Raw genomic sequence first — 23054 nt, 5'->3', positions numbered from 1 at the left:
ACTTTGCAACATAAACATATATTAAATTACTATGTTGTACACCTTAATTGAACAATGTTATATGTCATTACATTTCAACAAAACTGGAAAAAAATTGATGCCAAATCTGTATTGATTTTGTGCAGTTTTGCCCCACTCAGGTTTAAGTTCTGCCTAAGGAGGCAATACTATCTCCAAGACTGACAATGAAGGCTTGGAAAAGTTTAGATACTAAAATTTCCCGGATGTCTCCCTGATCAAAGATCTATGATAATTCTACCTATAATGAAATGCGTGTGATGGGGGATGGGAGGGGGCACTGGGATGTTTGTTATGTCTGCATTATTTTATGAAGCACGATGTTTCTACAGACATTATACATGAGAAGATATGTAGGTAAAACTCGTTATTGCACTATGGAGTTCATTTTTAAAACAAAACTAGTAATTTCCTCAAAATTATATTATCTTGAGCCCTCTCACTAAACTGCATAGGAATTTTTAAAAAATCCATCCTTAACTTGCCACAGAAAGTGAAAGTCGCTCAGTCGTGTCTGACTCTTTGCGACTCTATGGACTTTACAGTCCATGGAATTATCCAGGCCAGAATACTGGAGTGGGTAGCCTTTCCCTTCTCCAGGAGATCTCCCCAACCCAGGGATTGAACCCAGGTCTCCTGCATTGCAGGCAGATTCTTTACCAGCTGAGCCACAAGGGAAGCCCAATTTGCCACAGAATTGGGCCAATTACGTGACTGAGTTAATCATCCCAACCAAGTTCATACCCCATTGCTCCATCACAACCAAGTCGTTGACTTAGTGACTGGATGGGATCATTAAGTGAGGTGGCCTGGCCTGAAATTAAATTGTAAAGCTCTAGGACAAAAAGAAGAACAAGGTCTCTAGGCTTGGAAAGAAGGAAATATTCCCTAGGTAACCACATCCTCCGTTAGAGCCCAGGATCTCCCCAATGCTGAATTATTCTTCCTTCAGTTGGTTCCTTCTAAGTCTCAGTTTCTTCATCTAGAAAATGGGAGTAAATATAAAGTCACAGGATTTCCAATCAAATTCTTGGTTGTAAGGAATTTCATAAAGTGATACATGTATGTATATATGTAAATAACTGTAGGAATCTATACCAAAAGATTAAGAGGTTATCTGAGAATAGAAGGGTTACAGATAGGAATCACAGATAAAATAAAGGACATCTAGTTAAATTTGAACTTCAGATAAACAATGAAAAAGATTTTAGAATATCTCAGGTAATACGTGGGCATACTAAACATTTCATTTTTAATATGCTAAATATTTTTATTTCTTAATTCTGTATTTTTTAATATAGTCCTCCTAATTTACTAAGAGGTTTTTCCTTATGTGAATAATAGATCATGAACCTATGAAGACAGATTTTCAGCAAATTAAAGTGATCATATTTTTTTCTCCTTTGATGTTTTGATATGATAAATTACCTAATAGATATCTCAATATAAGCTAATCTGTAAGTCCTTAAAGTAACCTGAATTCAATTTGATATATAGTTCTGAATTCAACGTGATAACTTTTTAATATTTTATCTAAAATTTGTAGTTTTTCTCTAGGTTATGTTGTAACATTGGCATTCGTGCTATGCTGGATGAAAAAATAGTGTACTCTAAAATATTCTATCTTTTTGTATGCTCTAGGATTTTATATTATTATAAGATTTCTTTGTATTGTTTTTTGATGGTTTTAATAACTCACACATTAAACTGTCTAACTCTAGCACTCTTTTAGAAGAAGTTCTTTGTTAACCTTTCTAATTTTATGTATGACTTTTGATTTATTCATACTTTCCATGTCTTCTTGGACTGATTTTGACAATAAACCTTTTCTTTTAAAGTAATTTGATGGCGGCTTTCAACATTTTCAGAATTTTTTAATCCCAAGTCTTCATTTGTTAATCTTGGTAATTTAGATATTTTTAACATTTTTGGTTTATACTTTTCAAAGTTTCAATAATATGCAAAATGTAGGCAATGAAAAGAAATAAAAATTGGGATTTAAAAAAACTGCGATCATTAGAAGTACACCAGTGATACAATAAAGTGATATACTTATTCTTCTTTAGTTGGTTGGATGATAAAGAATCTGCCTGCAGTGCAGGAGACTTGGGATCAATCTCTGGGTTGGAAAGGTACCCTGGAGAAGAAAATGACAACCCACTCCAGTATTCTTGCCTAGAGAATTCCATGGACACAGAAGCCTGGCAGACTATACAGTCCATGGGGTTGCAAAGGGTTGGACATGACTGAATTCACACAACTCTTTAATTAGAGGCTTTGCTTATTCAAACTACGATCTGTGGACCAGGAGCATCAGCCTCCCCTGAAACATGTTATAAACATGCAAGCTCAGACCCCACCCCAGACCTACTGAATCTGAGTCCACATTTTAACAAGATTGCCAAGAGATTCCTATGAGCAGTTCTACTCTACAGAGACCACAACTAAAAGCTGAATCTTCAAAATAGTTGAATCCTTTAAAGAAAAATAAATAAGTCTTCAACAAGAGTGAAGGAGAGTCTGAGACTGAGCTGAGCAATCTGACCTGACCTTAGGAACACCCATAGGAGAGAGCCAAGGCCTCCTAGCGACAAAAGCCTCAGGTCCTTCCTTCCATCCATCCACCCTGAGCTGCATGTTCAGCCACACAGGCTTCACAGACACTAAATGACTTCAGAAGGCACCAATCACATAAATTACTGTGAGAATGGTACCCTTGGAGTTGAGGAACAGGGTGGTCCCTACCCAGCTTTACTCTCAAGAACTCATCTAGCCTCAGAAGAACTCCCACAGGTATGGAAAGTTAGTGAGAAAGATGAACGAAAAAGTAAGGGATGGGCTTTTGATTTTGTTTTAGAAGGTTGGGGTTTTATGAAGTTGTTTTATTTGTACAAAGGTGCTGACAGGTGTTTCTTGGGGTTTTTGCTTGTTTCAGAAACTAGAATCCGTCAATGCTAGGGAACAATCAGTTAAACAGGTGAGATGAACTGTGGCTAAAATCAATAAAACCCTTTCTGTACCTAATAATTAATATTTAACTGGGCTCAGTCACTCAGTCACGTCTGACTCTGTGCAATCCCACAGACTGTAGCCCACCAGGCTCCTCTGTCCATGGGATTTTCTAGGCAAGAATACTAGAGTGGGTTGCCATATCCCTCTCCAGGGTATCTTCAGGACTCAGGGATGGAATCTGCATCTCATGTCTCCTGCACTGGCAGGCAGATTCTTTACCACTAGTGCCACATGGGAAGTCCTTTATGTTTAATAGACATGTAAAATTTTGGTGGACTACTAAAAAATGCCTCCAAACTATCTTCAAAAATTGGTAACAGATTTTATTTTGAACCAGAAATTCCAGCCACCCTGAAAACATGGAGGCTGTGTGTGAAAGAAGTGTAAAGTCAAATGTCTATCTGGTAAAGTACCCAAGTTTGTTTCTGTGAGCCAAAAATGCAGGACAAATATATTCAGGTCTCCATCCTCATCTCACCAAAGTGCGTCTATTTTGAAGTCTATCTCAGAGCACCCGCTCTGTCTTCCCCATACCTTGTTGTAGGTTTCATAGTACCAACCAAGGGTATACTGTGGACTTCATTGCTGCTGCTGCTATTTATTTTTTATTTTCTGTTTCTCTCAATATAAATTCCGTGAGAGCAGGAATTTCATCTGACTCATTGACGAGAGCACCCCAAGTGCTTAGACAATACCTGGCACCCAGGGAACACTCAAAAAACATTGGTAGAATGAATGAATAAAAACGGACTCAGTTCAGTTCAGTTGCTTAGTCGTGTCTGACTCTTTGTAACCCCATGGACTGCAGCACACCAGGCTTCCCTGTCCATCACCAACTCATCCTCTGTTGTCCCCTTCTCCTCCTGCCTTCAATCTTTCCCAACATCAGGGTCTTTCCCAATGTAAAAAACAGACTGTCCTCCAGTTAATAAAAAATTTTTTCTCTTTGGTCACTCCTTGTTAATTATATGTTTTTCATCCTTCTATTACAGACTTGGATCTTCGTCAAATATCCTGAGTAAATCTGTCTCATCCTCCAACAGATAATTCCTGGGTTTGTCAGGTAGCTCAGAGCAGAAACTTTTATAACAACTCCTGACAATATTCGGGCTCTAAGTAAATTGCTTCTCCCTCTAATGCATCTGCCTCTCGCTTTCATTAACTGCAGTAATATTCTAATCACTCTATGCTGCAGTCTCAGAGAAAGGCAGAGGGAGAGTTCCAGAAAGCAGCTGTTTTCTGCTTCTTTACAGCAAAGCACTTGAGATGGAAAGGTCTGTAAAATCAACTCTCAATGGCACACACTCAAGAACTCCAACCTATTAAAATGTTCCTTACAGAGGAGAGGGTGTATTGTGGGTGTGTGAGAAGGAGCACCCAAAGCAATCTCACAGGGCTCCCAGGCCCGAGTTCAGAAACAAGGCTTCGGCAGAATCGAAAAAGGAACAGACTGTGGGAAGGAGGAAAGGTGGCCAGAGATACCGGATGAGTGACAGGAAACACATCAATCAACACACTTACACTCAAGTAAGCTTGGAAACAATTGGTGGCTGCAATCAGTCTCCCAATGGAATCTTGGGCAACTCAATTAACCTCTTTCTCCCCCATCCGCATCACTACTATATTGAGCACAACAATCTACCTTGAGCAGAGAGGGCTCAGGATTTCATAATAAATGTGAGTAGAGAGCTCTATGTGTGATATCTCATAGTACTCTGTGAATTAGCATAAAGTCACAAGGCTACCCGGGCCTCTAGAGGTCAATCCAGCCCTTTCACATGGGACCACAATTAAACCATTCCAGAGGGATTAGATTCTAATCCTTTGTAAAAGGTGTCTGTATAAAGGGATTCCAAGAACATTCCCCTCAGTCAAGGATGCTTTCTTAATCTGAGGTTGTCTCAACCCTGCAATACTGTAATTCTGTGCCTTTGCCCCTTCAGGGACCATATTGGAACGGCTTCTTGGTGAATAGCATAGATACTGGAGTCTGGCTGACTCAGGTTCCCACCGGACTCTACTTGGCGCTGGCTACCTGATACTGAGCAAGTTACAGACTTAATTTCCTCCTGCCTGTTTCTCCTCTAAAGTAGTTGTCCCACTGACCCCAAAAGGCTGGTATCAGGACCAAGCGAAAAAACAGAACAAGTAAGGTGCTTCTTACAGTGTCTGCATCAAAGTTGTGCACCAAATTAACAGGAATATTATTTTCGGGCTGAATAACCCTGGTTGCTCGCATTCATGCTCCATTGTGTACTGCTCTTCATGATTCCATGGACTGTAGCCAGCCAGGCTCCTCTGTCCATGGGATTTTCCAGGAAAGAATACTGGAGTAGGTTGCCATCTCCTCCTCCAGGGGATCTTCCAGACCTAGTGATTGAACCTGCACCTCATGTGTCTCCTGCATTGGCAGGCAGATTCTTTACCACGGTGTCACCTGAGAAGCCCTGGTTACTCTCATTTTTATTGACAATTTATCTTTTAAAATGGTCATCATTTTTGTTTATCTCTTCTGATCCCTCTCTAAATTCCCTAATTTTCTTTTTCAATGAAGTGATCAAAATTGCAGAAAGAGACTAATCATGGTGAACAGCCTACGCAAGTTTCTTCTTTATTTACTTCACTTACTTGCCAATGCAAGAGCTGTGGACTCGATCTCTGGTCTGGGAAGATCTCCTGGAAAAGGAAATGGCAACCCACTCCAGTATTCTTGCCTGGGAAATCCCATAGACAGAGGAAACTGGCAGGCTACAGTCCACAGGGTCGCAAAAAGTCCGACACAACTTAGCGGCTAAACAACAATAATAAAATAGTTGCTTTAGAATGTTCTGATGGTTTCTATAGCATAGCAAAGCGAATGAGCTGTACATATACATATGTCCCTCCTTTTTGTATTTCCTTCCCATTCATTTCCCCATAGAGCATGCATGGTGTTCCCACAGCTACACAGAAGGCTCTCATCAGGTTTCTATTTTAAACAGAGTAGCAACAGTATATGCATGTCAAGCACAATCTCCCCATTCATCCCACTCCCGCCTTTACCTCTTGGTGTCTGTATGCTGAATCTAGAAAAATGGTATAAATGATCTTATTTGCAAAACAGAAAGAGAGGCTTTGGAGCTCTTGGCAGCAAAGATACCCATATTTTGTAAGCGGTTGTTGAAACAGAGTTGTGAGACTTTAAGGGACCATGGGAAGCTTGCACAATGCATACATGGGTGGAAACCAGTGTTCTGGGGAGTAGAGGCCCTCCTCCAACTTTAGACTCCATGTAAACACGCTGTAGCTGGTGCATCCCACGGATCAGGGGGTGACCCTTATAATGTCCCCGAATACCTGAGCACATGGACCGAGATTTATACCAAGTGATCATGAGGGCTTTACAAGTTACCAAGCACTTTCACGCTCTGCACCTCCTTTGATCCTGGCAAAAAAAGCATGTGTGCAAATCAATTATCCCTATTCTAATACCGCAGATGCGAAGGCTCTGAGAGCTTAAGAATCTGGCCTGGGGTCTCTGTATTCCAATTCCACATACTTTCTACTATGCCATATCACTCACCGTGTCCAAAGCCTTTTAACCTAACCTTGAAATCCAGCGTTTCCATGTGAGTATATATTCCAGTATAAGAGTGAAGCCATTTTAATAAGTGGGCTTGTCAAATACACCACTGAATCTGCAGTATGCTTACAATTACGGTGCAAATTAAAATTCCAAGCTATGCACAGGGGAAAAAAAACGACTCAGACAAAATGAAAGGCAATTGGGTTTAGGCAGGTAGATCGTGGAGAGATTATTTTTCTACTTTTTTCTGCATTCAAAATTCCCCTTAATGAACATATGTTCATAATGAAAGATATAAGTAGTGGATTTTTCCCCAAGTAGCCCAAGAGTCAAAAAATTCATCCAATAGCAAGGAAGGTTCTTACAGGAGCAGAGAGGGGCCTCCCCTACCTCCTAAGAAACTGGGACTTCCCTGATGGCTCAAATGGTAAAAAATCTACCTGCAATGTAGGATACCTGGGTTCAATCCCTTGGTTGGGAAGATTCTCTGGAAAAAGAGAATGACTATCCAGTCGAGTATTCTTGTCTGGGAAATCCCATGGACATGGGAGTCTCGTGGGCTACAATTCATGGGGAAACAAAGCATCAGACACAACTGAACAACCACACATGCATGCATCCCTTCATCTCATCTTCAACCACTTATAGATGACCCAGCTCTGAGTCACACCAGTCAGAATGGCATCAATTCTCTATAGGCACTACACCAAAGCAAGGGCAGGAATCACTTCTAAATTTTGACATAAATCCAGATTTTGTCCTGAAGAGATCAATTTATATGCAGAGTAGCAAATTAAAACAAATAGAATTCTACAATGTGCTCCGTGTCTCTCTCAGCTACTCATACTGTCTCTGAAAGAATCCCCACCTGGAATTTCTGAGAGTGTGACTCTGGGGATAGTGGAGTAAAAGGAACTAACTCTTTAAGATCACCTGTTATTCACCAAAGGAAGGGGGATGTCAGTGGGGTCATTCTCTTACATGTCGGTCTTCCACTCGGAAACACTCAGAAACTATTGTGGCGGGAAAACAAAGAACTTTTGGCTTGGGTCCCACCTCACAGAACCCCTCAAGAGGTAAGCCTGGAAGCTACCTAAATATTTCCTCCAATCAGGCTTACTCACCTTCACACAGTCCAGTGTTCTCCAAGTAAAACTGGGCTCTGCAAGGGGACAGACACTCGCCCGAGGTGATGTTTGCACCCGACATCGGCTGAAACTGCAGTCCGTCCTCCGGCTTCCTACACTGGGTGCAGTGGGAATGTGCTGGACCCACACAAGTCAAGCAAGAGGAATGACAGGCTGCCAAGAGGAACAAAATGCAGGAATCAATCCAAGGATCAGATAAGCATTGCAACCAAGGGGAGTCCCTAAGGAAGTCTGATTCACTCAGAAAAGTTCACCAGATACAACCTTGCAGATAACTGTTTTTCCAGCATTCTCCACAAAGCCCAGAGGGATAATAACAATATCTGTGAGAGGCCAAATGAGGGTGATGCTAACTAGCCACGTCTCTCAGGTCCTAGAAGAGCTGCCAGGCTAGATCACGGAGGGAAGAAAAAAACAAACTGGACAATATTGGCTTGTTTCTCCAGAGAGTCACATACAGTGGATGACGCTATAATGTTATAATCTCAGTGTTTAATGGAAGATTTTTAAGAAGCATTCCTATAAAGGCTGTTACTCTATTATGTGCAAAAATGGTAGTTGTGTCACTGTCCATTACAGCATCCATCACCCACTACAGAGGGGTCCAGGCAACAAATTTCTGTTAGAATTTATGTGAGGAAAGGCTGCTTTCCTAGACAAGGAAGAGGCCCCTTTAGAGCAGCAACAAGTATAACAATCCATCATGGTTTCTGGTTTTCCTTGACTGCTGGTGAGAATCAGAGCCAGAGTACTCAAAATCTCTCCTGCCCACAGTCTGATATAATGGTTGCTCCCGTCTCTTCAAAGATTCTCTAAATTGTCTTTTTTGGGATATTTAGAGCAGCTGCCCTGTTTTAAATATGTTTTTTTCCCCCTTGTAACTATCCTTCACAACTTTTCCAAGGTGCCCTATGTATAAATAAACATAAATTAAGTTCGCTTAATTAAAATGTTTGCTCCCAATGTTCCAGTTTCAAAAGACTCAAAGGAGATTGCCCTCCCTATGAGCCGAGAGCCTTTTCAGCAAATAGCTATGGAAGATTTTCCATTTTACTCAGCCCAGAGGCATTGCTGGTTAAGTCTCAGTTTGCTTAGCAGTATCATTAACAAAAAGAAGTTCTTCAGGGAAAAACAAAATGAAGACTAAGAAAAACATTAGTAATGCTCAGAAGATTGAAAAGAGAGAAAAGAAGAGCTGGGTTCATTTTAATGCACAGGAAAGGGAATGACATTCCCCTCAAGGATGGCCAGAAAGATGGTGGTGGCTCATTGAGTGTTATGACAAATATTCAAATGTGATTTTTCAGATTCTCCCTTTGATAACAACAACAACAAAAAAACCTTATAATGCAGGCATAATCACATGGGATACACTAGAGGAAGAGCTGCCCCACAAAATAACTTATCTTTATGTCCTTGTGATGGGAAAGTCTATCAGGAATGATGGTAAGGGACTTCTCTGGTAATCCAGGGGTTAAAAATCCACTTTCCAATGCAGAGGGTGGGGAGTTAAATCCCTGGTCCTGGAACTAAGACTCCATACGCCCTGGGGCAACTAGGTCCATTTGCCACAACTACTGAGCCTGCAAAGCTCAACTCGAGAAGCCTGAATGCAGCAACGAAGTCCCAGCATAGCAAATAAATAAATAAATGGTGATGACGACACCAACAACACCTTTGCAGACACCGTGGTCGGGGTAGAAGCCCTCCCCACAGCTGGGCAGACAGTGGCCTTGGCGCAGGGCCTGGGGGTGGACGCAGCTGGTGCAGTGAGAGGCCGTGGGTCCTGAGCAGCTGGCGCACGAGTTGTGACAAACTGCGGAAGAAACGAACACAGTGGGACCGAGGTCACTAGAGCGTCCACTTCTTGGCTGGGCCCCTCATGTGCTAGTTCAGTTCAGTCTTTCAGTCGTGTCCGACTCTTCGCGACCCCACGGACTGCAGCACGCCAGGCCTCCCTGTCCATCACCAACTCCCAGAGTTGACACAAACTCATGTCCATTGAGTCGGTGATGCCATTCAACCATCTCATCCTCTGTTGTCCCCTTCTCCTCCCACCTTCAATCTTTCCCAGCATCAAGGTCTTTTTCAAATGAGTCAGTTTTTTGTATCAGGTGGCCAAAGTATTGGAGTTTCACTTCAACATCAGTCCTTCCAATGAACACTCAGGACTGATTTCCTCTAGGATGGACTGGTTGGATCTCTTCATGTGCTAAGAAGCCCTCTTTTCTATCCTCAATCCCCCTCACGTGTTGCACCAAATCAAGGGGCATATGTGTTTGGAGGTGGTTATGTTACCAGCACTGCTCACACTGCAACTTTGCCCATCTTTCATCCACTTCTATTATTTATTAGCTACCCTTTATTTGTGCTTCCCAGGTGGCACAGGGGTGAAGGGGATGCAATGCAGGAGATGCAAGAGACCTGGGTTCAATCCCTGGGTCAGGAAGATCCCCTGGAAGAGGAAGTAGCAACCCACTCCAGGACTCTTGCCTCAAAAACTCCATGGACAGAGGAGCCTGGCAGGCTACAAAGTTGCAAAGAGTTGCCACGACTGAGTAACTCAACACAGATCCTTTATTTAGTCTTTGTATTGTGTTTTATATATATTGCCACTTCTAATCTTCATAGCAATGTTAATGCAGTAGGTAGTATTAACCTCATTCTACAGATGAGAAAATCAAGGTCATGGAAAGTTAAAAAATTTACCCAAGATCACAAAGCTAGTTAGTAGCAGAGCTGGAATTTAGCCCTAGGTCTATCTGAACCTAAGACTCCCCAGGTGAATAGGGAAGAGGAGAAAGTTCATGGATCTGGGTGTTGAGACCCCTGGTATTTTTGAAGGGCCTGTCCCCTGGCTTATGTCCTTAGCCAAGACTGGGTGTCTCCAGGCCTAGTTTCCTTGACATATGCATGGTGAGAGGTTGGGAGTCTAAGTAATAATTATGTAAAAGGATTTGACCACTATATATGGCAGTGTCAGGCATGCCTCTCTCCTGCTTTGGTCCTGGCTAGTAACAATGGAACACTCTGGCTCCAAGAGGCAGATGGCACCACGCTGTTCTAAGGAATAGGAGTGAACCCTAGAAGAAGGTTCTGGAGGGCCATGGTCAGGAGCTAGAAGAGGGGAGTGTGGAGGAGACAGGAGGAGATCGCTGGGGACAGAATACTGAGGACAAGAGATAGAGAGTGGATGAGTAAAGAGGCTGACAAACAAACAGGAGGTTGATGAGACAAGGCAGTAGGACAGGTCTAAATGTCCTGCCCAAACTGACACTAGAAGTGGAAGTAAGAATATGCACATTTGTTTCAGAGAAGAAGGGCAATCAGGGTGTCTGAGGCAGCAGTAAGTTCCCATCTCAAACGGGAATGTTTCCTGGTTTAAGATGTATGAGTCTGAAAAAAAAAACTAAATAAATAGCACATAAAACCAAATTTTCAATAAATACACACTTTAGCTTTATAAGCTATCAAACTTGGTTTGCTTTTTTATTTTCCTGGTGTGCTGTAGTTGCCAATATATGTGTTTACAAATGCCATCTAAAGAATGGTTCTCTCCTACCTACAACCTGAGTGAGTAATGGTTGACAAGCACACAAGGACTGTGTGAAGATTTTAGAGGTTTTCATGGCATTTCAAAATGATCCCGTGATCTCTAATGATGATTGGTATGTGTAAGCCCCTTACTTAATCACATTAGTCCCCCAGCATCCACCCATATTCCCCACCCTCATACCAGATACATTTTCCTTCTAACTTGCCACTTACTTACCACGCACACAAACTTCCAAGTGAGCAGCATGCAGCACTGAGTGTAATCAAACATGTGCTAATTACTTTTTTGATGATGAGGAGGACGATGATAACAGTTACCCCTGTAACTTACCTTTACATCTCCCAGTAGCATCAGCATAGTACCCACCAGGGCATTCAGAAATGCATTTCCCATCATGCCACACAGTCTTCTCCACACAGGTAAGACATCTGGGGCTACTGGGGCCACAATTCTTACAGGATTGATCACAAGCTAAAGGGGAAGAAAACCCATCAGAGAAAATCAATACTGAACAAAGCGAGCTCAGAAAGACTGTTCTTTCAACGTCCACAGTTGGCATCAACATAGTAATCACATTTCTGGCTGCTCAGCTGAGGTCTGTTTCCTTGATTCAAACTTTTCTGTATTCACAGTGGAAGGAGAACTCAATAAGTATTCACTGAACTAAGCATAACAAATATTCTGAGGTTCACCTACCAGTGTGTCCAATTTAATATGGGATTTAAAGTCAAAACAGCTTTGGCAGTAGGGTTCCCAGATTTAACAAATAAAATACCAGATGCTCAGTTAAATTTGAATGTCCAGATAAATAAAGAATAATTTTTTAGTTTAAGTTTGTCCAAAATAGTTCATCCTGTATTTCATCTGACAACCCTAGTTGGAGAGAGTATTCAGAGTTCTACTAAGCAAGGCCATGCTATAAAACTTGGGGTGAAATTGCTGAGCTTCACACAATCTTCTAGGATCTACTCATTCACTTATTCATTCAGTGAGCCCTGAACACATTTCTTAAACTCTGTGTCAAGTACTGTGCCAGGTAGTAGAGACACAAAATCCAAATCAACCTGGTCTCAGCTTTGAGGGGCTTATTAAGTCTACAGGAGGGGAATAAACACATGCAATATTAGGAATACTAAATGTATTGCTCAGATTGGTCTGTATAAGCATCATAAAAATTTCAACAAAATGTGTGTAGGGTAAGAAGTATGAAAGGTGAGGAAAGGATTCATGGAAGAAATGATGCTTGAGTGCTGTCTTAGATATCAGACCATGCCAAGCTGATGGGAATGTACTCTCAGCTGAAGCAGCCAAGCAAGTACAGGCCTAGAACCTGGGAAAGCCATGAACTGCAGCACACCAGGCTTTCCTGTCCTTCACCATCTCCTGGAGTTTGCTCAGAGAAAGGCTGGGAAACAGCAGTTCTGTTTTTTCGGCTGGAAAAGTGGGAAGGGCCAGATTACAGAAGTCTACCAGACTCCATAGTCTAGATGCTCATCTTATGAAAGATTTCAGGAGCCTCTCTCTACACAGTTTTTGGGTTTCCCTGGTGGCTCAGAAGGTAAGAATCTGCCTGCAATGCAGACTGGGTTTGATTGGGTTGGGAAGATCCCCTGGAGGAGGAAATGACAACCCACCCTAGTATTCTTGCCTAGAGAATCCCATGGACAGAGAGGCCTGGTAGGCTACTATCGATGGGGTCGCAAAGAGGCGGGCATGACTGAGTGGCTAACACTGTCCCATTCATTAGGCTTTTTCACAGAGTAAAAATATGGCTATGTTTGTGTTTAAGCAGGATCACTTTGGCTTCAGCTGGGTGGAGGGGTTTGGAGTTTGGAGGGGTGAGGAGGAGAGTTGGGGACCAAGTTGGCAAATTGTGGAAATGCTCGGAGAACAAGATGACTGGGAGCTGCATCAAGTCTGTGAATGAGGTTGAGAGAGTTAAGAGCTGTGTAGGTGGAAGTGTCTCAGATGGCTGCCAGGGGTCTGGTACAGGGAATGAGTGATGCTACTCGAGGGACAAAAAAAAGAGCAGGTGTGGGGGTGCATCTGGGACATGTGCAGTCCAGTAAACAGCCTGACTGACAGTTCTGAGACTCAGGGGAGGGCCCTGGGGGTCATCATATACAGGTGTGGTTGGTGAAATCACAAACGAGTTGATTTACTCAGTAAAGGCATTCCCCAGGTGGCACTTGGAGAAGGAAATGGCAACCCACTCCAGTGTTCTTACCGAGAGAATCCTGTGGACAGAGGAGCCTGCTGGGCTGCTGTCCATGGGGTCGCACAGGGTTGGACATGACTGAAGCGACTTAGCATGCATGCATGCATTGGAGAAGGAAATGGCAACCCACTCCAGTGTTCTTGCCTGGAGAATCCCAGGGACGGGGGAGCCTGGTGGGCTGCCGTCTATGGGGTCACACAGAGTCGGACATGACTGAAGCGACTCAGCAGCAGCAGCAGCAGGTGGCACTAGTGGTAAAGAATCCACCTGCCAATGCAGAAGACTTAAGAGACACAGGTTCGATCCCTGGGTGGGAAAGATCCCCTGGAGAAGGGTACCGCTAGCCACTCCAGTATTCTTGCCTGGAGGGCTACAGCCCACAGACATGACAGAATTGGACATGACTGAAGCAACTTAGCACGCAAACATGTGTAAGAAGACGTATTGTTTCTCCAGCACTGTAAAAGCCCAAGGCAAATACAGACCTCAGGAGAGGTTTTTAAAAAGAGAAGAGTTTGAATAATTGCTGAAAGCATATCTAGGAGAAAGAAGAGAGATATATTCAAAAGTACAGATGGAGAGATTAGCCTTGAATAGAACAAAGTCCTCCTTTGCTGAACAGAAAACAGAGTTGAGGGTAAATGCAATCGCAGGTAAGTCTATGACTCAACCTACTCCACACTCGTGGCTAAATTCTTTAAAAACAAGCCAAACCAACTTCTTCTCACTATCAGAGAACGGATGATTCAGGAACAGAGAACTACCGAGAGATTTATTCTGTCTGTCCTCTTAATCCACCTACACCATCCTAACTTCCTGAAAAACATTTAAAGAACTTGAGGAAAACTATGGCAATTGATGGAGTCAAATAAAGGATAAAAGGAAAGATATACCCGTTTGAATGCAGAGTTCCAAAGAAAAGCAAGGAGAGATAAGAAAGCCTTCCCCAGTGATCAGTGTAAAGAAATAGAGGAAAATAATAGAAAGGGAAAGACTAGAGATCTCTTCAAGAAAATTAGAGATACCAAGGGAACATTTCATGCAAAGATGGGGTCAATAAAGGACAGAAATGGTATGCACCTAACAGAAGAAGAAGAAATTAAGAAGAGGTGGCAAGAATACACAGAAGAACTGTACAAAATAGATCTTCACGACCCAAATAATCACGATGGTGTGATCACTCACCTAGACCCGGACTTCCTAGAATGTGAAGTCAAGTGGGCTTTGGGAAGCATCACTACGAACAAAGGTAGTGGAGGTGATGGAATTCCAGTTGAGCTATTTCAAATCCTAAAAGATGATGCTGTAGAAGTGCTGCACTCAATATGCCAGCAAATTTGGAAAACTGAGCAGTGGCCACAGGACGGGACAAGGTCAGTTTTCATTCCAATCCCAAAGAAAGGCAATGCCAAAGAATGCTCAAACTACCGCACAATTGCACTCATTTCACACGCTAGTAAAGTAATGCTCAAAATTTTCCAAGTCAGGCTTCAGTAACATGTGAACCATGAACTTCCAGATGTTCAAGCTGGTTTTAGAAAAGCCAGAGGAACTGGAGATCAAATTGCCAACATCCGCTGGACCACTGAAAAAGCAAGAGGGTTCCAGAAAAACATCTATTTCTGCTTTATTTACTATGACAAAGCCTTTGGTTGTATGGATCACAACAAACTGGAAAATTCTGGAAGAGATGGGAATACCAGACCACTTGACCTGCCTCTTGAGAAATCTGCGTGCAGGTCAGGAAGTAACAGTTAGAACTGGACATGGAACAACACACTGGTTCCAAATAGGAAAAGGAGTACATCAAGGCTGTATGTTGTCACCCTGCTTATTTAACTTCTATGCAGAGTACATCATGAGAAACGCTGGGCTGGAAGAAGCAGAAGCTGGAATCAAGATTGCCAGGAGAAATATCAATAACCTCAGATATGCAGATGACAGCACCCTTATGGCAAAAAGTGAAGAGGAACTAAAGAGCCTCTTGATGAAAGTAAAAGAGGAGAGTGAAAAAGTTGGCTTAAAGCTCAACATTCAGAAGACTAAGACCATGGCATCTCGTCCCATCATTTCATGGCAAATAGATGGGGAAACAGTGGAAATAGTGGCTGACTATTTTTGGGGGCTCCAAAATCACTGCAGATGGTGACTGCAGCCATGAAATTAAAAGATGCTTACTCCTTGGAAGGAAAGTTATGACCAACCTAGACAGCATATTAAGAAGTAGAGACATTACTTTGCCAACAAAGGTCCGTCTAGTCAAGGCTATGGTTTTTCCAGTAGTCATGTATGGATGTAAGAGCTGGACTATAAAGAAAGGTGAGGGGCGAAGGATTGATGCTTTTGAACTGTCGTGTTGGAGAAAGACTCTTGAGAGTCCCTTGGACTGCAAGGAGATCCAACCAGTCCATCCTAAAGGAGATCAGTCCTGAATATTCATTGGAAGGACTGATGTTGAAGTTGAAACTCCAACACTTTGGCCACCTGATGCAAAGAGCTGACTCATTTGAAAAGACCCTGATGCTCGGAAAGACTGAAGGCAGGAGGAGAAGGGGACAACAGAGGATGAGATGGTTGGATGGCATCACCAACTCATTGGACATGAGTTTGGGTGAACTCCAGGAGTTGGTGATGGACAGGGAAGCCTGGTGTGTTGCAGTCCATGGGGTCGCAAAGAGTCAGACATGACTGAGCAACTAAACTGAACTGAACTGAACTGAAAGTTCCACCTTGCTCCCTAGATGATTCAGTCTCTCTCAAGGCAAACATGTAAGGCAAGATCTTCAATAATGAACAAGGCGATGGGCTTCATATCAGAGAAAGAGAAAGTCAGGTTCTCTACTCATAACTGGAGCAAGGAACCAAAAAAATGTATCTAAAAACTGTTCTTCACTCCCACCTTCCAAAAAGTTCTGAAGCTTCTAATTCTAGAATGGACATCTCAACAAAACTGAATAATCTACAAACTAAATAGATTTTCCCAGAAATAAAGAACTTTTTTAAAAATCAGAATTGCCCAACAATAAAATCATTACAGATCAAATGTTTTAGGATACACCTAAATACTTGGAGTAAAAATTGTAAATTAAAATAAAATTACTAGGACGATGTCATTTCTCTCCAAACTAGTCTAAAGTTCAATACAATATTAATAAAACTGCTAGTTGAAATTTGATAGCAATTCAATAACCATACTCTAAAGTTCATGAATACTTCATAAAAGTGCAAAAGGGGGCTGTTGCCACTGCTGGAGACAGTCGGAAGAACCACTGTGGGAGCAGAACACGAGGTGGGCAACTTCTCCCTCCTCACAACTAGACCCCATGAGCACCGGAGTCAGCACTAACTGTGACCCAACAGGGCATCTGAAGTAAAAGGGGCATTTAAATCAAACAGTATTGTGATGGATTGGCTTGTGAAACATAATGGCACAAATGACGCTAGTGATGGACAGTACAACTTCGTGGACTGCCATCTGATTGTGGCAAAGAGGAAACAGTTCTTTCAAGGGTTGGAAATCGTGCCAAATGGGATAACACTGACAACGGACTACCACAGGAGGAGCTCAGGGGAGGCCTCCGTGCCTTTGCTTCAAAGGAGAGAGCAGACAATGCACTGGGGAATCACAAGGAAAGAATGAGGCACAGGGGTATTGAGAACTTCAGAAGTAGCAGGAAGGAAATCAAAGGATTTTATGACCCACCAAGAAGTCTGCTGGGCCAACAACCAGGACCATACAATAGACCAATAGGAGGAAGAGGAAATTATTGAGGAGCTGGGCATGGAAGCATGTATGCCAGAATTCGATGAGAAGATGATGGGTATGATGGTGATAATGGAGGTTTTGATGACTTTGGTGGCCACAGTGATTATGGCTATGGAAATGATGGCTTTGATAACAGCATGAGAGATGGAAGAGGTATGGGAGGACATGGCTATGGTGGAGTTGGTGATGCAAGTTCAGGGTTTTCATGGTAGTCATTTTGTACATATGAGAGGACCACGTTTTCAAGCACCTGAAGATGACACTGCTAATTTCTTCTCACCGCTAAATTCAATCCAAGTGCATACTGATATCGGAGCTGATGGCAGGCAACAGGAGAAGAAGATGTAGAGTTTGTGACACATGAAGATGCAGTAGCTGCCATGTCCAAAGAGAAGAATAACATGCAACATCAATCCATTGAACTCTTCTTGAATCAAACTCCTGGAAGGTGGCTCAGGAATGGGAGGTTACGGCAGAGATGGAATGGGTAATCAAGGAGCCCATGGGTCAGCTGTAAGGATGGGAATGGGGAACAATTACAGTGGAGGATACAGTTCTCCTGATGGCTTCAGCGGTTATGGCCTGAGTGGTGGAGGCAGTCGTGGTTACCATGGGCAAGGTGGCATGAGTGGAAGTGGATGGTGTAGGATGGACTAAAAGCATAACCACAGATATAAACGTCATACCAACAGCTTCTGGGTCTACTAGACTTTCTTATAGATTTCCTTTCTTTTGTATTTTAAGAATTTTATAATGACTGAAGGAATGTGTTTTCAAAATACTACTTAGTACAGCAACAGATTGTGATGGGAAAATTTGTTTTCTGTAGATTTTATTTGCTGCATGTGTGCATGTATGCTATGCCCCTTCAGTAGTGTCTGACTGTGACCCTACGGACTATATCCCACCAGACTCCCTGTCCATGGGATTCTCCAGGCAAGACTACTAGAGTGGGTTACCATGCCCACCTCCAAAGGATCTTCCCAACCCAGAGATCAAACTAGTGATCTCCTATGTCTCCTGCATTGGCAGGTGGGTTCTTTACCACTAGTACCACCTGGGAAGCCATCTGTTGCATACTTTGACTTAAAAAATAAATTTTTACATTCAAACCACTGATGCTGATACTTTTTATATACAAGCTGCTCCTAAGAATGTGCTGCTTTCATAAGATTAAGGTTGATGTATTCTACTATTAGCACTACAAGAAGTGAAAAATGAAATCGAAAGTCACTCAGTCACGTCCGACTCTGCGACCCCATGGACTATACAGTCCTTGGAATTCTCCAGGCCAGAATACTGGAATGGGTAGCCTTTCCCTTCTCCAGGGGATCTTCCCAACCCAGGGATGGAACCCAGGTCTCCCACTTGCAGGTGGATTCTTTACCAGCTGAGCCATTATGTCTACTTTAAAAAATCTAAGACAAAAATCCATGTCTTGAGAGCCTTACCATTGGATTTTGCATCTGATGTTTGGAGTTTTATAGCCATTGCATTAAAAAATAATTATATGAAGCAAAGAAAAAGGTACTTTTGACTTTTAATCCCTTTAATCAAAATGGCTTTTTTCCAAACTGGCTAATGGATCAAAATAAAACCTATTGATGTGAATTCAGTTATTAAACTTGCTACTTGGTTTTGCTAGAAATGTTATTAATGTAATAAATATCAAGGTGGGAGATAAGTAAAAAGGAAAGAAAGGGATAATTTGCCCAATCAGACATTGAGACATATTGCAAAGCAATAGAAATTAAGGAATAAAACAAAACAACATGACAGTGGTATAGGAATAGAAATTTAGACTATGAAATACCTCAGAGACAGACCTACGTGCATATGAAAATTTAATATTCAATAAAGATCAATGGAGAAAGATTGAATGCTGGGAAAACTGGATCATGAAATGGAGAAAAATCAAACTGCATCTCACAGAAGTGAGATGGATCACTCTAGACGGATCAGCCTACATAAAATTTAAACTGAAATTAACAGAATTTCTTCTATTAATTGTAGTACAATTTCTTTGTGAACTTGAGCAGGGTAGATCTTTATCTTAAAATTTCAAAAGCAAAATATTAAATTAAAAAATAATGAATTACATATTTTTGTTCAGTGAAGGGCACCACATTAAAGGTTAAAAAGCAACAAAATGGGGAAATGTTTGCATATTTAAGGCTGACAGAGTTAGTATCATAAGGTGCAAAGAACCCCATAAAATCAACAATGAAAAGGAAGCATGGCCAGTGAAACAATGGGAAAGACACATTAGAAAGCAGTTTATCAAAGAGGAAACACAAAAGTCCAACAGGAGTTGAAGATAATCTCAAACTCATTAATAATCAGAATTAAGCAAATTAAAACAGAATGCCCCTGTATACTTATTGACCAGGAAAAAACCTGAAGTTTGATAATGTCAAGTCATAGCCAGGATGTGGAGATGAGACAGCCCTGATGCTTGGGAGCATAGATGCTGGTGATCTACCTGGCACTACTTAGTCCCATAAAGAAAATGCAGAGTCAACACATAAAGAATAAATTAAAATTAAAAAAAGAAACCAGTAATTCTGTTCTGGGGTTATCCATCAATCCTAGGGAATCTTCCTCCCACCCCCGCAGGCTCATCGAAGGACATGTTGGAGGTCGCTCACTGGTGTTCCCTAGTGATGGCATGCAGATGGACAGATGCGGGGAGTCTGTCCCTGGGAGAGTGGGAATGCAGGACAGGAAGGACCACACAGCAGTGAGAAGCAAAGGCCTAGATACTATAGCAACATGGGTCAATCTGAAAGACACACTGCTGAGTGAAAAAAGGACAGCGTGAACTCTGTAAACCGGTATGAACTCTACAACATGGTATCATTTAAGAAAAATATACATATACGTATAGAGAATGGCATTTCAACATGTACATTACCATATGTAAAATAGATGACCAGTGCAAGTTGGATGCATTAAGCAGGGCACCCAAAGCCGGTGCTCTGGGACATCCCAGAGGGATGGGGTGGGGAGGGCGGTGGGAGGGGGGTTCAGGATGAGGGAGGCACATGTATTACCAGTAGCTGACTTATGTTGATGTATGGCAAGAACCATCACAATATTGTAATTATTTTCCAAATAAAACAAATATAAAAAACATAGTATCATTTAAGAAAAATACACATATACTTATACTCACTGAAAACAAAACTCATTTGACATGAGCCCATAAAAACACAAGGATAAAAAATTTAAAATAGTCGCCCAGGTAAGGAAGGGAATTCAGTATAAAAGGAAGGAAGGAAAGAGAAGAAAAAGAGAGGCGGAAGGAAGAGAGAATGTCTAACAGAAACCTCTGATTCTACTTTGATTTATGTGTTAGCCAGAACCAGAAAAGCCCTTCACAACAGCACAGGTACTTACATGACTAAACAATGAGGAGGTTTTGTCCTTCGAATTTCCCCACCCTTTATACCTAATATTTGTAAAACTCAAAGCGTGTACCACAGACAAACTCGGTCATTGTAAATTCTTTCAGCCATTGCACTGCACCATTTATAACAGGTTGTGCTGGATTTTTCTCAGCACTCAACTTGAGATTTCTACAGATATGGGTTGCTTGGGTTATAAATTATTAAACCAACACCAGCCGGGCTTTATCTCGAATAGCACTAATCTGAATTGAAAGTAAGTCGGCTTATCACCATCAGACGTCTTAATTAACATTCCGATAGCAATCAGTGACTTGGCTCACCATTGCTTTAGAAAATATTTATACAAACCTTTCTGAAGGCATTTGACACAGACCTAGAGAACTCGTACAATTTTATGAAGAGCATAAACTCCAGCTTCGTCCATCAGAAGGGCCATTGGTCAATGCCAATGGCATCACAAAGTCTTGTATCTGCTAAGCACATGGCAGGCATTACTAATTAACCAATGGTCAGCTGACTGGTTGGCTGACTAATGTCAGCAATCGTCCATCTTTGTGTTTGAAAGTTCTCTTTCTGCTTTGTTTCAAAATGTATACAGATAGCATTTCAGATGTATACTTTCTCCCAAAGCCACCTGTTCAGCTGTCTTCTTTTAAATTCTTCCAGTCTGCAAGGAGGTCTGGTTTCCTTCACTCAACCTCTTAGCCCAAGTAGACTCCCACCCCTCACTGCCTCAGGCTCACACTAACTGTATTACTCCTTTCACACACACACATGCCTAGCAAAAGTAGCTTTCTCAATCCAGGTAACATCAACTCGGTAGCAGGTCTGTGTCACCCCTCTCGACAGTGACAGTAGCCAGCTTCCTCGGAGAATTAAAGAGTAGATGCCTCCAGGCCTTTGAATTAGTGCAAATTTGACATCTGCCGACCTTAGGAGAATACATCTGGCTTAATTGAGCAGGGGAGTAATGCTGGCAGAAAAAGATTAAAACGCTCAGGGTAATGGCAGCCTGCTTTTCTTTCCTCATTCTCTCCTGAATCCACACAAAAGCCACCTGTGACTTGTCCAAACCGAGTGAGGTTTCTCACACCAGAGATAGTGATGGATCCCTGCATGGCTTTAAGCAAGCAGCTGCCAAGAGCTATCTCTCCTCTCTGAGACAAGTGCATTTGTCAAGTCTCAGAGATCATCTCATTTCTGCTGTTGCCCTGCTCAGTAAACAAAATGAGCATAATAACTTGAGAAAGTTTTATGCACTGCACATTTTTTAATTTAGTGGACTTAGTTATTAAAAAAAAAATGCATGAGACAGGGTGCTCAGGGCTGGTGCACTGGGATGACCCTGAGGGATAGGATGGGGAGGGAGGTGGGTGAGGGGTTCAGGATGGGGAACACATGTACACCCATGGCTGATTCATGTCAACGCATGGCAAAAGCCACTACAATATTGTAAAGTAATTCGCCTCTAATTAAAATAAATTAATTAATTTTTTTAAAATGTCATCTGACTTTTCAATATTGACCATCACAATAAACTTGATTCAAACCTTTCATTCACCATCAGGTGCCCACCCTGTGGACTAGCCACAGGGATAGCTAGATGATCTAAAGACTGATAGAGATGCAAGAGCTGCAGGTTTGATCCCTGGGTTAGGAAGATCCCCTGAAGAAGGGAATGGCAACCCACTCCAGTATTCTTGCCTGGAGAATGCCCATGGACAGAGGAGCCTGGTGGGCTACAGTCCATGGGGTCACAAAGAGTCAGACGTGACTTGAGTACGTGTGTACACACATACAGGAAGACAAGGAGGAAGGAAGAGAAGAGGATCAAGGGAGAGGAGAAGGAGAGGGGATGGGAAACGGGCAGAGGTACATATGGAGGGGTCATCTTATAGCAGCACCAGAGCAATTATGGGGCAGTTAAGGTCTAAACCCAGAAGACCCAGCATGAATCCCAACTCCGCCCCTCATTAGCTCTGTGACCTTAGGCGAGTCTCTTGGTCTCTCTGCTTCTTCATCTGAAAACAGAGGATGATGATAACTACCTCACAAAATTTCTGTGAGGATGAAACACTAAACACAAAGCACTTACTCCGTACCAGGCACTGTGTTAAATGCCTCACCTACATTAATTCAGTCCTGGCGTGGCCTTCTGAGTTAGGTGTGTGCTGGTTTCTCATTGCTGCGGTAACAAACGACCACAGACGTGGCTTAAAGCAACACACATTTATTATCACACTGCATAAGAGATCAGAAGTCCTAAAATCAAAGCATTAGCAGGACTGCATTCCTCCTGGAAGCTCTGGGTGGGAGAATCCATTCTTTGTTTATATCTTGTCTCTTTCCAGGTTCTATTGG

The 23054-nt window shown here is 42.2% G+C and overlaps 1 protein-coding gene and 1 pseudogene across 2 annotated transcripts in view; one reads left to right on the top strand and one right to left on the bottom strand.

Moving 5' to 3' along the window:
• Positions 1 to 23054, bottom strand: part of FRAS1 (Fraser extracellular matrix complex subunit 1) — a 504323-nt gene that overhangs the window by 224749 nt on the left and 256520 nt on the right. For both annotated transcript variants that reach the window (XM_043447950.1, XM_043447951.1), the window contains 3 exons: positions 11630 to 11770; positions 9419 to 9559; positions 7720 to 7896 (listed from right to left, as the gene is read on the bottom strand). In XM_043447950.1, coding sequence (XP_043303885.1) covers positions 7720 to 7896; positions 9419 to 9559; positions 11630 to 11770 — 459 coding nt within the window. The remainder of the gene's footprint in view (positions 1 to 7719; positions 7897 to 9418; positions 9560 to 11629; positions 11771 to 23054) is intronic.
• On the top strand, positions 16906 to 17822 carry LOC122428141 (annotated as a pseudogene).

Source organism: Cervus canadensis, chromosome 26 (genome assembly GCF_019320065.1).
Source record: "Cervus canadensis isolate Bull #8, Minnesota chromosome 26, ASM1932006v1, whole genome shotgun sequence".
Taxonomy (NCBI): domain Eukaryota; kingdom Metazoa; phylum Chordata; class Mammalia; order Artiodactyla; family Cervidae; genus Cervus; species Cervus canadensis.
This window is presented reverse-complemented; position numbering and strand designations above follow the sequence as displayed.